At 58.4% G+C, this 13,240-nt stretch overlaps 1 protein-coding gene across 1 annotated transcript in view; it reads left to right on the plus strand.

Annotated features, from left to right (window-relative positions):
- ITPR3 (inositol 1,4,5-trisphosphate receptor type 3) overlaps nt 1-13,240 on the plus strand; it is a 66,389-nt gene that overhangs the window by 50,810 nt on the left and 2,339 nt on the right. Inside the window, exons 34-56 of the mRNA XM_063096363.1 lie at nt 971-1,091; nt 1,671-1,861; nt 2,434-2,582; nt 2,753-2,861; nt 3,014-3,104; nt 3,211-3,380; nt 4,581-4,755; nt 4,895-5,079; nt 5,288-5,488; nt 5,644-5,754; nt 6,179-6,274; nt 6,367-6,468; nt 6,551-6,637; nt 7,186-7,296; nt 7,381-7,573; nt 7,795-7,920; nt 8,379-8,551; nt 9,192-9,356; nt 10,044-10,236; nt 10,691-10,795; nt 10,888-11,015; nt 11,802-11,967; nt 12,574-12,734. Coding sequence (XP_062952433.1) covers nt 971-1,091; nt 1,671-1,861; nt 2,434-2,582; nt 2,753-2,861; nt 3,014-3,104; nt 3,211-3,380; nt 4,581-4,755; nt 4,895-5,079; nt 5,288-5,488; nt 5,644-5,754; nt 6,179-6,274; nt 6,367-6,468; nt 6,551-6,637; nt 7,186-7,296; nt 7,381-7,573; nt 7,795-7,920; nt 8,379-8,551; nt 9,192-9,356; nt 10,044-10,236; nt 10,691-10,795; nt 10,888-11,015; nt 11,802-11,967; nt 12,574-12,734 — 3,309 coding nt within the window. The remainder of the gene's footprint in view (nt 1-970; nt 1,092-1,670; nt 1,862-2,433; nt 2,583-2,752; nt 2,862-3,013; nt 3,105-3,210; nt 3,381-4,580; nt 4,756-4,894; nt 5,080-5,287; nt 5,489-5,643; nt 5,755-6,178; nt 6,275-6,366; nt 6,469-6,550; nt 6,638-7,185; nt 7,297-7,380; nt 7,574-7,794; nt 7,921-8,378; nt 8,552-9,191; nt 9,357-10,043; nt 10,237-10,690; nt 10,796-10,887; nt 11,016-11,801; nt 11,968-12,573; nt 12,735-13,240) is intronic.

Here is a 13,240-nt window from a genome sequence, read left to right on the forward strand (position 1 = left end):
GACGACTTACTCACCAGAGACAGGGTGGACGTGGTTACTGCACTGGACAGCAGAGCCACAGCGGTGGTCAGGGAAGTGTGACTCGCAGAGACCTTCCACCTTGGCTAGTGGATCATTGTGTCCCTAGAACTGAAATAGATAGCCAGCCTTCTGAAGCCTCACTTGATCTGTGTAAGTGGTGTACAGAAGTCTGACTTGAATCACTGGAAGAGTCATGGCCCTTCAATCAATACCCAGATTCTCAGACTTGAGCCAGTTCTCAGCCCCAGAGCCCCATGAATGAAAGAGAGCCAGGTTCCTTTGAGGAAGGATCTGCTACACCACCTGAGTCATAAAGAAACTCTGGAAGGATATATAAGAAACCAATAAAAGGGGCTACCTGTGTGGTGGGGTGAGAATAATGTTTCTGAGAGTGGTTAAAAAAAAAAAAAAAAACTTGGGTCCCGCCCTCCCAGCAAGAGTGGGTTTATTTTTGACACACATTTGTTTGGGCCCTGGGACCCCTTTGGGACTATGGGACTCTGGTAAATTATGTCAGCTTTCCCCACCTGTGATCAGCCCCAGGACAGAGTGTAGAGGAATGGGGTGAAAGGGACAAGGGTGGGGGAGAGACTTCTCAAAGTATATCTTTTAGTAACCTCTTGGTTATTAATTTCTTTATCTTTAATAACCTTTCGGTTATTAAGTGCATCACCTCTTCACAACATTAACTTATAAAACATTTTTTTAGAGGAAGAAAAAGGTCACCAACATGGCTGTGAGCCCTAGGCAGTTACACAAAGGGCTGCCTTATACAGTTGGGCAGGTTGTGCACTGCTGAAGGGAATGGGTGCCTTTTCCTGACCGACACAAAGGCACATGGTGGCTAGTGAAGGCCCTGTCCCTCCATCCACTCCCATTCTCAGTGGGCCCTGGTCACTGGGTGAGGGGTGGGCCAAGCTGCAGCGGCAGGGTGTGTGGCCTCTTGCAGACACACCAGACGATCGTGGTGCAGCTGTTGCAGTCCACCACCCGGCTACTTGAGTGTCCATGGCTGCAGCAGCAGCACAAGGGCTCTGTAGAGGCCTGTATCCGGACCCTCGCCATGGTGGGTGAGTGTGCTGGGGGCACTGGCCAGCTCCAAACCACCCCTCCCTTCCTTCACATGGGGATGCCTGCCCTTACAATAAACACCTTATCCTTAAGCTCGCCTGTCACCTGCTCCCAGGTGGTTCTCAGTAAGTCCTTCTTGGTGTCTGCCTGGCATCTCGGCAATTGAGAAGAGCTGTTTTCTCCTCTGACTCAGTTCCCCAGAAGAGAATTCTGGGTGATGTTCCCCAACTAGAGGGTTTTGTTTTGCTGTTTTGTGCTTGCAAATGGTCTCAGGTGGGAGGGAGGCCTGTAGATTGTTAGGGTCAGAGGGGAAGAGGAGAGGAAAGGGTGGGAGGGAGGAGGAGAGGGGTCAGGGTCGAGGCAGGGTGTAATCAAAGAGGGAGAAATTCTTTCCACCCAACAAGGGGAAGAGAGCACCTCAGTCTTTCAAGTGGGGGCTAGGGAGGGGGTCCTTCTGCCCCTGACCCTTGTGCAGTCTAATTCACCCCATCCCCCAGTGTGCAGTCCTGAGCAGACCTCTGGCTGGCTGAACTGCCCCCCAACAGCAGCCCTCCAGCACCCCCTCCTTTTTCACCCAGCCAAGGGTCGGGCCATCTTGCTGCCCATGGACCTGGACGCCCACATCAGCTCGTTGCTCAGCAGTGGAGCCAGCTGTGCAGCTGCCGCTCAGCGGAACGTGTCCAGCTACAAGGCGGCTGCTCGGACATTCCCCCGCGTCATCCCCACTGCCAACCAGTGGGACTACAAGAACATCATCGAAAAGCTACAGGTGGGTGGGGGTCTGCCCGGTTGACTTAGCAGCTCTTCCCCTTTGGAAGGGTAGGTTCTCAGGGTGTCCCTTCTGGTGCTGCCTGTACTTCCCAGGAGGGGGCTAGTGCAGCTAAGGGCAGGCCTGTGGCAGGGGACTGAAGGGCATTATTCTAGAGGGAGCCAGGGGAACCCAGGGGCCTGCTGGTGAGGTTGGAGCTCATGAAGGGGTTGGTACCACACCTCACTCTTGACAGCACCCTCCTGTTTGTGCCACATGTGTCTGTTCACCATCTCACTGGCCTATAGAAGGGGTGTTGTGGGTTATTATCCCCATGTGGCAGGAGACTGAGGCTCAGAGAGGACAAGGGGTTTGTCCAAGGTCACACAGAGCTAGAGAAGGGGCTGAGAGAAAAGCCAGGACTTGCAGCTCCCAGCCAGGAACTCTGCGCAGCCAGATGTCAGGCTTTGTTTAGGGTGTCTCTGTGGGTCCAGGACAATCTGTGGGGCTACTTGGAGTGTGGGTCGGGGAAACGGCAGTCAAGCCCTGGTCATCTTTTGGGAATGGTGGTAACCCTGCCTTGCCTACCCCAGGACATCATTACTGCCCTGGAGGAGCGGCTGAAGCCCCTGGTGCAGGCCGAGCTGTCTGTGCTGGTGGACGTCCTGCACTGGCCTGAGCTGCTCTTCCTGGAGGGCAGTGAGGCCTACCAGCGCTGTGAGAGTGGGGGCTTCCTGTCCAAGTGAGTGGGATGCTGGGGCATAGAGGCAGCAGGGGCACAGTGGCCTGGGCTCGGGAAGGGGCTGGGGGGACTAGACAGGCCCACAGGGTCAGAGGGCCAGGGTGGGGAAGTGGCTGGAGGGCGGCAGCATGGGGCTGCCCTGAGATCCTTCTTGGCCTGGCACGGCTCAGGCTGATCCAGCACACCAAGGACCTCATGGAGTCAGAGGAGAAGCTGTGCATCAAGGTGCTGCGGACCCTGCAGCAGATGCTGCTCAAGAAGAACAAGTACGGGGACCGGGTGAGTGTCCAGGTGGGGCAAGCACCGGTGGGCTGGACTGGACAGCAGGCCGGCCAGACCAGGAGGGGCCAGGGGCTCAGGTCAGCAATACTGGGCCAGTTGTTAAATGGGGCAATGTGCCTACTATGGGGTCTCACTCCCACCCTCCCCAGGGCAACCAGCTGCGCAAGATGCTCCTGCAAAACTACCTCCAGAACAGGAAGTCCAGCTCGCGAGGGGACCTTTCAGACCCCATGGGCACTGGTCAGTACCATCTTCCCCTGCCTTCCTCCCATTCACCCAGGACTTGGGCCCTCCCTTCTGCTCCCCTGCCCCACCAGCTCCCCCTCAAGTGAGTCCCACCCTCCAGGCCTGGACCAAGACTGGTCAGCAATTGCGGCCACCCAGTGCCGGCTGGACAAGGAGGGGGCCACCAAGCTGGTGTGTGACCTCATCACCAGCACCAAGAATGAGAAGATCTTCCAGGAGAGCATTGGCCTGGCCATCCGCCTGCTGGATGGTGGCAACACTGAGATCCAGGTATGGAGTGGATGGGGGCTGGACACTTGCCTACCTTGGTGGGTGGGCACTTCCTACCCAGAAGGTGGGCAGGCGTGCCAAGTCGCTGAGGCCGTGGGGACCTGGCTGTGGGCCTGGGTGCTGGCAGCTGGCACAAGTCTTGGCCGCCCATGGGCAGCTTCACCTCCTCCATCTGCCCCACCTCGCATGGCCCCTTTACCCTCCCCGCACATCCCTCTGCTGTAGCCAGGCTCGTCTCCTCCCCAGCCTGCCCCATCACATCCACCATCCTTGCCTCTCAGCCTCTGCTCAGGACTCCTTCCATCTTCCTCCACATGCTCCTCAGACTTTGGTGCCCAACTCAAGGCCTGCCTCCTCCAAAAACCTCTCTCTGATTGCTTTATCCTCACTCCATTCATTCATTCATTCAGTAAATCAGCATGAGTACCTTCTCTGTGCTGGCAATGTTCTAGGCACTGAGGATTCTCAGTGAACAGAGACAAAATCCATGTTCTCTTGGTACTTACATTCCTAGTGAGGCAACAGTCAATAGCGATCCATATGTAATAGGGAGAGCATGTTGGGATGATTCGGGAAAGGGGCCTTCGGTGTGCTGAGGCAGGGTTATTTTAAAGTGAGTAATGGGAAAGGCCCCTGGGAGGGGACACGTGAATGGAGACCTGGAGGCGAGCATGTGGACCCGTGGGGAAGTGCATGCTGGGCAGAGCAGGAGCCAGTGTGAAGGTCGGGGAGGGCATGTGGCTATGGTGGCTGGCATGGGATGGAGGAGGGTGGTAGAACCTGGGGTCAAAGGTAGTAGGCCATCGTGTGGCCTCACGGGCCATGGATGCCATCTCTTTTCCTCATGGGGAGATGGGGTCACTGCAGGGTTTTTGAGTGGAGCAGGGAGGTGACGTAGACTCCCAGAGACCCCACCAGCTGCTGTGGGGAGCAGACATAAGAGCGTGGCAGGTGCAGGGGCTGGTGAGGGCCTAGTGCAACCCCCCTCAGGCCCTCCCCTTCCCCCACCCTGGCCTCAGTCACAGGGCACAGAGGACGCTGTCTCCCCCAGTCTCAATCTGGTTTGAGCATGTGTGGGGGCCCACCTGTGCCCCCTCCTTGCCCCTGCAGTACAGGGTAGAGCCCTCGAAGTCTCCCCATGGGCTGCTTAGAGCCATACCCAGTGGTAAGGCTGTTCCTCATCCTACCGTCCACTTCCAGAAATCCTTCTACAATCTGATGACGAGTGACAAGAAGTCAGAGCGCTTCTTCAAGGTGCTGCATGACCGCATGAAGCGAGCCCAGCAGGAGACCAAGTCCACGGTGGCGGTCAACATGAATGACCTGGGCAGCCAGCCGCGTGAGGACCGTGAGCCAGCAGACCCCACCACTAAAGGTCAGGGGTGTGGGGCAGGGCCACAGGGTGCAGGGTGAGGGCGGTCACAGAATAGGATGTGCAGGGAGAGGGAGCACAGAGTGAGGGCGAGGGCCTGGCTGCTCCCAGTAGCCCAGCCTCACTGGGTCTCACCCTGCAGGCCGTGTGGCCTCCTTCTCCATGCCGGGCACCTCATACCACTACTCACTGGGCCCCAGCCTGCATCGGGGGCATGAGGTGGGCGAGCGCGGGCCAAGCAACGAGATGGGCACATCTGTGCTCATCATGCAGCCCATCTTGCGCTTTCTGCAGCTGCTGTGCGAGAACCACAACCGGGACCTGCAGGTAAGCACTTCGCCATGCAGTGCCATCTGGCTGTGCACTGTGGCTGATGTCCCTCTGTGGCATGTGTGCCCTGCCTGTCACCTGCCCTGGGCATCGCTGCTCTGTGGCTGGCGATTCCCCCACCCTGCAGCACACAGGACTGTGGTCTCCAGGTGGGCCAGCCTCCCTGCTGGAGCCTCACCATGCCCACCACATGTGTGCTCTGCAGAACTTCCTGCGCTGTCAGAACAACAAGACCAACTACAACCTGGTGTGCGAGACGCTGCAGTTCCTGGACATCATGTGCGGCAGCACCACAGGGGGCCTGGGGCTGCTGGGGCTCTACATCAATGAGGACAACGTGGGTCTCGTCATCCAGACCCTGGAGACCCTCACTGAGTACTGCCAGGGCCCTTGCCATGAGAACCAGGTGAGCTGTCACAGTGGTCCGTGTGGCAGCCCAGGTGGCAGTGTGTATGTGTGGGTGGATGGAGTGGGCAGGGACGGGGAGAGAGGCTGAGGTTTCCAGAGCCACCACAATTCTGAGGGGCCTGGGCCCTATGTCCCCTCACTGTCTCCCGCCAGACCTGCATTGTGACGCACGAGTCCAACGGCATAGACATCATCACTGCACTGATTCTCAACGACATCAGCCCACTGTGCAAGTACCGGATGGATCTGGTGCTGCAACTCAAGGTAGGGCCTGGTGGCAGGCCCACAGGAGTGACGTGGGTGTGCATGTGATTTGTGTGATAAGGGCATCACGTGTGCACACACGTGTGGTGATGTGTGCTGGTTGCATATGTGAACAAACATGCTGGGACGTACACTTACCGTAGAAGCAAGTATGTTCTGGGTTTATCCAAGGACTTCCTACGTATGTGTCTGGTGGGGGCGGGCGTTGGGCGTGTTTGCCACAGGGTGGGGGTGAAGGCGGGTCTGTGGGTGGGCTGTGGATGCAGGACACTTCTCAGCAAGCCTGGGGAGAGGGGGGATGGGTAGGTCATGGCACATCTTGGGGGTGCAGGGTCTGTTCTGGAGTAGTTGAAGGAGGAGGTTGTCAGGGGCATGGTAGGGGCCCTCAGACTGTGGCCTGCCTCCCATGGCCCCCTCCGCCCAGGACAATGCCTCCAAGCTGCTCCTGGCTCTGATGGAGAGCCGGCATGACAGTGAAAATGCAGAGCGCATCCTCATCAGCCTGCGGCCCCAGGAGCTGGTAAGGCTGGGCTGGGGGCGGGTGTGTGGGGACGGGGATTCGGGCCCTGTCCACCCCAGGAAGGGGGCATTCAAGCAGGTGCTACCCGCCAGGTGGACGTCATCAAGAAGGCCTACCTGCAGGAGGAAGAGCGTGAGAACTCTGAGGTGAGCCCACGGGAAGTGGGCCACAACATCTACATCCTGGCACTGCAGGTACCAGTCCCCCCCACGGCCCCGCCCCTGGCGGCCCTGCCCCCCAGTGACCAGCCCGTGACTGTGCTGCCTTCCCGCTCAGCTCTCCAGGCACAACAAACAGCTGCAGCACCTGCTGAGGCCAGTGAGGCGCATCCAAGAGGAGGAGGCTGAGGGCATCTCTTCCATGGTGGGTGCCGCAAGGCTGGGGGGCTGGGGCTTAGATCCAGGGGCATGGCCGGGGGCATGGGATGGGCTGAGGAGGAGGGGAGGCTGGGGTTGAGGGCGGGGCAGTGCCACGAGGGCAGGGACGAGGACTGACCTGAGAACGGAGGGCTCCGCTGGGATCTGGGACGGCGGGGGCAGGGCCAGGGCCTCAGGGAGGAGCCGTGACTCAAAGGGTGGCCTGGAGTGAGTGAGGGGCTAGGATCTGAGGGCAGCTCTCACGAGGCTGGGAGCAGGACCGGCCTGGGGATGAAACCAGATGCAGGCAGGTCTGGAAGCCTGGGCAGGACTGAGAGGGCTCCCAGTGACCTCTGTGTTCTGTCCCCTCTTTGGCACCAGACCCTCGAGGCTGGGTCCTAGTTGGGTTGGGCTTGGCCTGGGCTGGCTTGGGGGGGGCACCCACTAGGGTGTAGTTCAGAGGTGGGCTCAGGCCTGGCAGGGTTGGGGGTCGGGTGCCAGGCCTGGATGTAGGGGGCTGTGGGGCCTGATCTCAGCACCCTTCCCCGCCTCTAGCTCAGTCTCAACAACAAGCAGCTGTCACAGATGCTCAAGTCCTCGGCACCTGCACAGGAGGAGGAGGAGGACCCTCTGGCCTACTACGAGAACCACACATCCCAGATCGAGGTGGGGTCTTAGAGCGGTAGGGGCGGGATGAGTGAGAGCCTGGCCCAGGTGTGACCGTGTGACCGTGTGCCCGTGTGTGCCCAGATCGTGCGGCAGGACCGCAGCATGGAGCAGATCGTGTTCCCCGTGCCCGCCATCTGCCAGTTCCTGACGGAGGAGACCAAGCACCGGCTGTTCACCACCACTGAGCAGGACGAGCAGGGCAGTAAAGTGAGCGACTTCTTCGACCAGTCTTCCTTCCTACACAACGAGATGGAGTGGCAGCGCAAGCTCCGCAGTGAGGACCCCGCGGGCGGGCGGGTGGGGTGGTCCAGAGCTACTCACTGGAGTCCCCTCATGCCTCCCTCACCTGCTGGTTGGCGCCCCACCCTGTGATCTTCCATCACATCTCCTCCTGAGTGGGGCCTGGAGCTTGTGAGGGCGGTGGGGCCCAGTGGAGTGCAGAGGAGGTTAACCAGGGAGCCCTCACCTCGGCTTACCACCACCCTCTTCCTGCAGGCATGCCGCTGATCTACTGGTTCTCCCGCCGCATGACCCTGTGGGGCAGTATCTCCTTCAACCTGGCTGTGTTTATCAATATCATCATTGCCTTCTTCTACCCTTACATGGAGGGTGCGTCCACAGGTGAGCACACAGGGCTGGCTGGGAGGGGCCCCGGGGCTTGTCGTGCCCCCTCCCTGGGCTAGGGAGAGTCTTGGGGCCAGACTCTGAGGGGACCAGATGCAGGGTGGAGAAGCTCCCCTGCACTGCTCTCTGGGCTTTCACCCATCATGAGGAGACACAAGTGCAGTCCAAAGGGACAGACAGGGTCTTTGTCTTCATGGGAGAAGGTACATACATGCATATATGTGTGCATGCACACATACGCACACAGATGCGAGTCAGAAGTCAGGTATGGTAGCAGCAGCTGGAGAGGGCTGTCCTTAGGTGTGACAGAGGAGGCTCACGCTGGGCAGTGGGAAATTAAGCGTGAAGGCGTCTAGGCTTTCAGGAAGGGGTGGGTTTTTGGGGTCTCTTGGACCTGCATCAGAGCTGTGGTTGGCTTGAGCGAGACCTGCTCACCCCTGCTCCCCGGCCCCCAGGCGTGCTGGGCTCCCCGCTCATCTCGCTGCTGTTCTGGATCCTCATCTGCTTTTCCATCGCGGCCTTGTTCACCAAGCGCTACAGCATCCGCCCCCTCATTGTGGCGCTCATCCTGCGCTCCATCTACTACCTGGGCATCGGGCCCACGCTCAACATCCTGGGCGCCCTCAATGTGAGTCCAGAGGGAGCCCCCATCCCAAACCACCTTGTGCTCGTCCTGCAGTCACAGCTGCAGCTGGCCTGCTGCTCCCAGGAGCCACCCTCTCTGGATCCCGAGTTCATTATAGACCAGCAGTTGGGACCACCCTGTGCCTCCTCCTCCTCCTTTGATAGCTGGGGACAGCTGGCACTCAGAGACAGTGACTTTGGAGCACCAGCTTCAGGGCTGTGCTGGATGTGCTGCCCAAAAGCACTATTCACATGGTAGACATGAAAGATCGTATATCGTGACAATTTCCTGACAGAGGGAAACAAAGTGCCTTGAACAAGGGGTGCCTTTTCCTAGCTTACCCAGTCACTGTAAAGGACAGTCTTCTCTTTTCCCCGCGTTCCTCTACCTGTACCTCACTTTATTCCTGGAGCTGGAGGACCCGAGGAGTTTCTCCTCTACTCTGGGCGGTAGCAGCCCAGATGCATTTCTGGAAGCAATTTCATTAATGCCGTGCCTCCCAGGCTGAACGGGATCAGCTCTAATTCATTTGAGTGGGGGGGGCCTGGCCTCTGAGCTGGGTGTTGGGTGGGCATGGTGGCAATGGGTGGAGGTTCAGGGTGTGCTGTGGGGCACTAACCCCCATGCTTGCACTCGCCCCCAGCTGACCAACAAGATCGTGTTTGTGGTGAGCTTTGTGGGCAACCGTGGCACCTTCATCCGGGGCTATAAGGCCATGGTCATGGACATGGAGTTCCTCTACCACGTGGGCTACATCCTGACGAGTGTCCTGGGCCTCTTTGCCCATGAGCTCTTCTACAGCATCCTGGTGAGGCCCACTGCAAGGGATGGAGCTGGATAGGGCACGGGGGCAGGTGGGGCTTCCTGCGAGTTGCTAGCAGTTCCCCAGCACTAGTCTGTCCAGTCCTTTTGCCACTAGGCTGGGAGGAGTGGATTGTCAGAGGTGTCTTCCACCTGACTTCAGCCTGGCCTTCAAAGCCCCTGCTGGCCTCTGTGTGACCCATGTGTCCTGTACAGTGGTTGTTCAAGCCTGGACTCTGGACGCAGACCATGGGTTTGCATCCCAGCGTAGCCATCACTAGCTGTGTAACTTTGTACAAGTTTCTTAACTGCCCTGTGCCTCAGTTTCCCCATCTGTAAAATGGGGATAACAGCCTCTACCTAGAATAATAGTGGAGATGGAATGAGCTCATGTGCAAAAAGCACTTAGGTTTCTGGCATGTGGAGCATGCACTATAAGAGCCGGCCATCCTTCTCCTGTGGCTGGTATTCACCCACCCGTTTCACCCCTCACGCCTTCCCCTGGGCCACTACCCTTTCTGTGGCCTTGGAAGTCCAGGTTCCTCCATCCAGCTTGGTTATTCCTGCCTAAGTGCAGACCCCACTGGCGGAGCCTGTGGGGAACCATTGAGAACCTGGGCAGCCTTCAGGGTCCAGTGGTGTCCCCAGCGAGATAGGCAGCCTGGTTCCTCAAGGCCACACCCCTATCCTGCAGCTCTTTGACCTCATTTACCGTGAGGAGACGCTGTTCAACGTCATCAAGAGTGTGACTCGCAATGGCCGCTCCATCCTGCTGACTGCCCTGCTGGCCCTCATCCTGGTCTACCTGTTCTCCATCGTCGGCTTCCTCTTTCTCAAGGATGACTTCATCCTCGAGGTCGACCGGCTGCCTGGCAACCACTCCAGAGGTCTTGGGGTCTTCTTCTCCTGAGCGGGTGTATGGGGATGACATTGGGCCCAACAAGTGACTGGCAGTAGGACCACGACCTATAGCACTTCTCCCACCAAGCTCCCTGTCTCAGTTTCTCTTTGTGGGTTCTGGAGAGGTCTAGTTCACCCTATCTGCCTCTCTTTCCTGTGACAGATTGAGGGGTGGGAGAACCTTGGATGGAGCTACTTGCAGACCCCGTCATTCATGTTAAACTTGGCATTTGCAGGGGCTGCCTGTGTGGCAGGCTCTGGGGTACAGAGATCCCTCCCTGCCCTTAGCTGCAGCCCAGTGGGGGCAGAGGCAGGAAGACCGTTAGCTGTAGCCAACAGTGGAGAGCTGGCAGGATCAGGGAAGGTTTCCCAGAGGATGGACCCAGGGGGATAAGGCCAGGCATTTGGGCATTCTGGTGACCTCGTCCATGTTCCCTCTAGCCAGCCCCCTGGAGATGCCACATGGAGCTGCCACATTTGTGGGCACATGTAGCAGGGACAACATGGACTGTGTCTCGGGCGTCTCGGTGCCTGAGATCCTAGAAGGTGAGGCTGGTGGGTGGGTCTGGTCTGCAAGAGTCCGGCTGGGGTGGGAGCAGAGGCAGGTGGCTGGGTCTGAGTACATTCTCTGCTTTCAGGGGATGAGGAGCTGGACAGCACAGAGCGGGCCTGTGACACTCTGCTGATGTGCATCGTTACTGTCATGAACCATGGGCTGCGCAATGGTGGCGGTGTGGGCGACATTCTCCGCAAGCCCTCCAAAGATGTGAGCACCCCCTTCCCCATCCCCAAATCCACAAGCCCAAGCCTCGGTCTGGATCAAAAAGTGTGAAGAGTCCTGCCCTCAGGTCACAGCCAGTCAGAGCAGCTCAGCCTCCTCTCAAATCCTCAGTGTTGACCTCCCCATTTGTATCCCCTTTTTCCTGCCTTCCACACCCAGCCAACTTCCAGGTCCCTTGCTGCTGAGCTGTCCCCTCCCCCAGCTCACTGCAGATGCTATAAGGAAAGACCTTGGCACCACACTTTGCCCCAGGGCTAGGGAAGGTGTGAGTCAGGCGGAGCAGTGCTGGGCGCTGGCTTCTGCACAGCCCACAGCAGGGGGAGGGAAGCTTCATGAGCAGGCCTCATGACTTGGCTTGGGCAGCCAGCATTCCCCAAATCCAGTCCACCCCCAGTTGCTTGGGAGTGAGAAGCAGCCTCCCTGGCCAGACAGAGGGTTTCTAGAATGTGCAAGGCCAGGCATCCTTAGGGTGGGGCAGAGGAGCTCAGAGCTGGCTCTTCCCCTAACTAAAAGTTAGGGGCACAGACAAGTCGAGACTCGCAGCCCTAGCTCCCTACGCCAAGCTCCTTCTACCGCACTTCTTCCGGCGTATCCAGTCTGGGTCTGCTCTTTCCTAATCCAAATGCAGGGCTTCTGGTTGCGATTCTTGCTCCGTGGAGCCAGGTTGGGTCCACTCCGCCATCTTCACAGTTCCTGGAGCTAGAGGCCCTCATTTCCTTCTGTTGGGGTCTGGGTCCCCATTGCCACAACCTGCCTGTCTTGCCCCTGCAGGAGTCCCTCTTCCCGGCACGAGTGGTCTATGACCTCCTGTTCTTCTTCATCGTCATCATCATCGTGCTGAACCTCATTTTTGGGGTGATCATTGACACCTTTGCCGACCTGCGTAGTGAGAAGCAGAAGAAGGAGGAGATTCTCAAGACGACGTGCTTCATCTGTGGTGAGGCCTGGTTCCTGCTCGGCAGCCTCGATTTGGCTCTTCCTTCTACAGCCACTGGGGAGCCCTTCCCTGGGGCTGATGGCTTGATGGCTGTCTTTGCTCATTCCAGAACTGGGGAGAACGTGACCCTGCCTGAACTTGGAGTAATAGAAGTGGGTGGGCAAGGGCCTCAGGGACCATCCCTTACACCCTCTTGGATTACCCATGAGGACACTGAAGCCCAGCAGTGGCCTCAAGCTTCTAGTCTCAGACCAGTGCTTTTCCCACACCTGGTCTGAAGATCTAGTCCCCTCACCAGCCACGTCAGGCTGAGGAGCAGGTGTCACCTGTAGCACACATCCCTCGTCCAGCTATTCCTGCTTCCCCTGGGATGTATTTTGGCGTTTGCTCCCAGAATGCTTAGCTGCCATCGCAGGAGGGCTGCAGCTGTGGCCGGGCAGGATCTCCACGGCTAAGTGGCTGGTGCTTTAAACAGAAATGACCTAAATAGTCCAGAGTGGGCTGTTGGAACAAATGCCCCACTGCATCGAGGCCATGTCCCTGCCACCAAGTGGCCCCACACGGCTCTTGGAGGCCCATAGTTTCATTCTCGCCCTCTGCCCGCAGGTCTGGAGAGGGACAAGTTTGATAACAAGACGGTGTCGTTTGAGGAGCACATCAAGTTGGAGCACAACATGTGGAATTACCTGTACTTTATTGTGCTGGTCCGAGTGAAAAACAAGACGGACTACACGGGTCCCGAGAGCTACGTGGCCCAGATGATCAAGGTGTGAGCAGGGCCTCATGGGGCCTGTGGGCGGCTGTGCCGCAGGCAGCCAAAGCAGGCATTGTAGAGTGAGAGTTGCTATGCCCCAGAGGCTGTCACGGCTAGGGTCCCCAGTCTCCTGGGTTCTGGAGAGGAGATGCTGCATCTGTCTGCTCTGCTCCGGGTGGCCTGGGGGAGGGGTGTGGACAGCTGCAGACACTTGTTGAAAGGTCAGCAGGAGAGTGAAGCAGCAGCTGGAGCCGGCGCTCGGCTACGCAGGAGCCCTGCCAGCTGCCCACTGCAGCGGAGGGGCTGCCTCGCTCTTCTGCTGTCAGGAAAAAGCCCATAGCACACTTGTCAGCCCTGAGGGATGAGTGTGGTATCCCATGGCCCGTGGTGCAGTGATGCTGAGAAGGGGTGGGAGAGGGGGAGACTCTGCCTGTGTCCTGTGATCTGTGGGTCACTCCAAAGGATGTGACCTTTTCTAGCTCAGCGAGAGGGAAGGCAGTTTCCTAAAGTCTGGATGGT

This window comes from Cynocephalus volans, chromosome 5 (assembly GCF_027409185.1).
Source record: "Cynocephalus volans isolate mCynVol1 chromosome 5, mCynVol1.pri, whole genome shotgun sequence".
Taxonomy (NCBI): domain Eukaryota; kingdom Metazoa; phylum Chordata; class Mammalia; order Dermoptera; family Cynocephalidae; genus Cynocephalus; species Cynocephalus volans.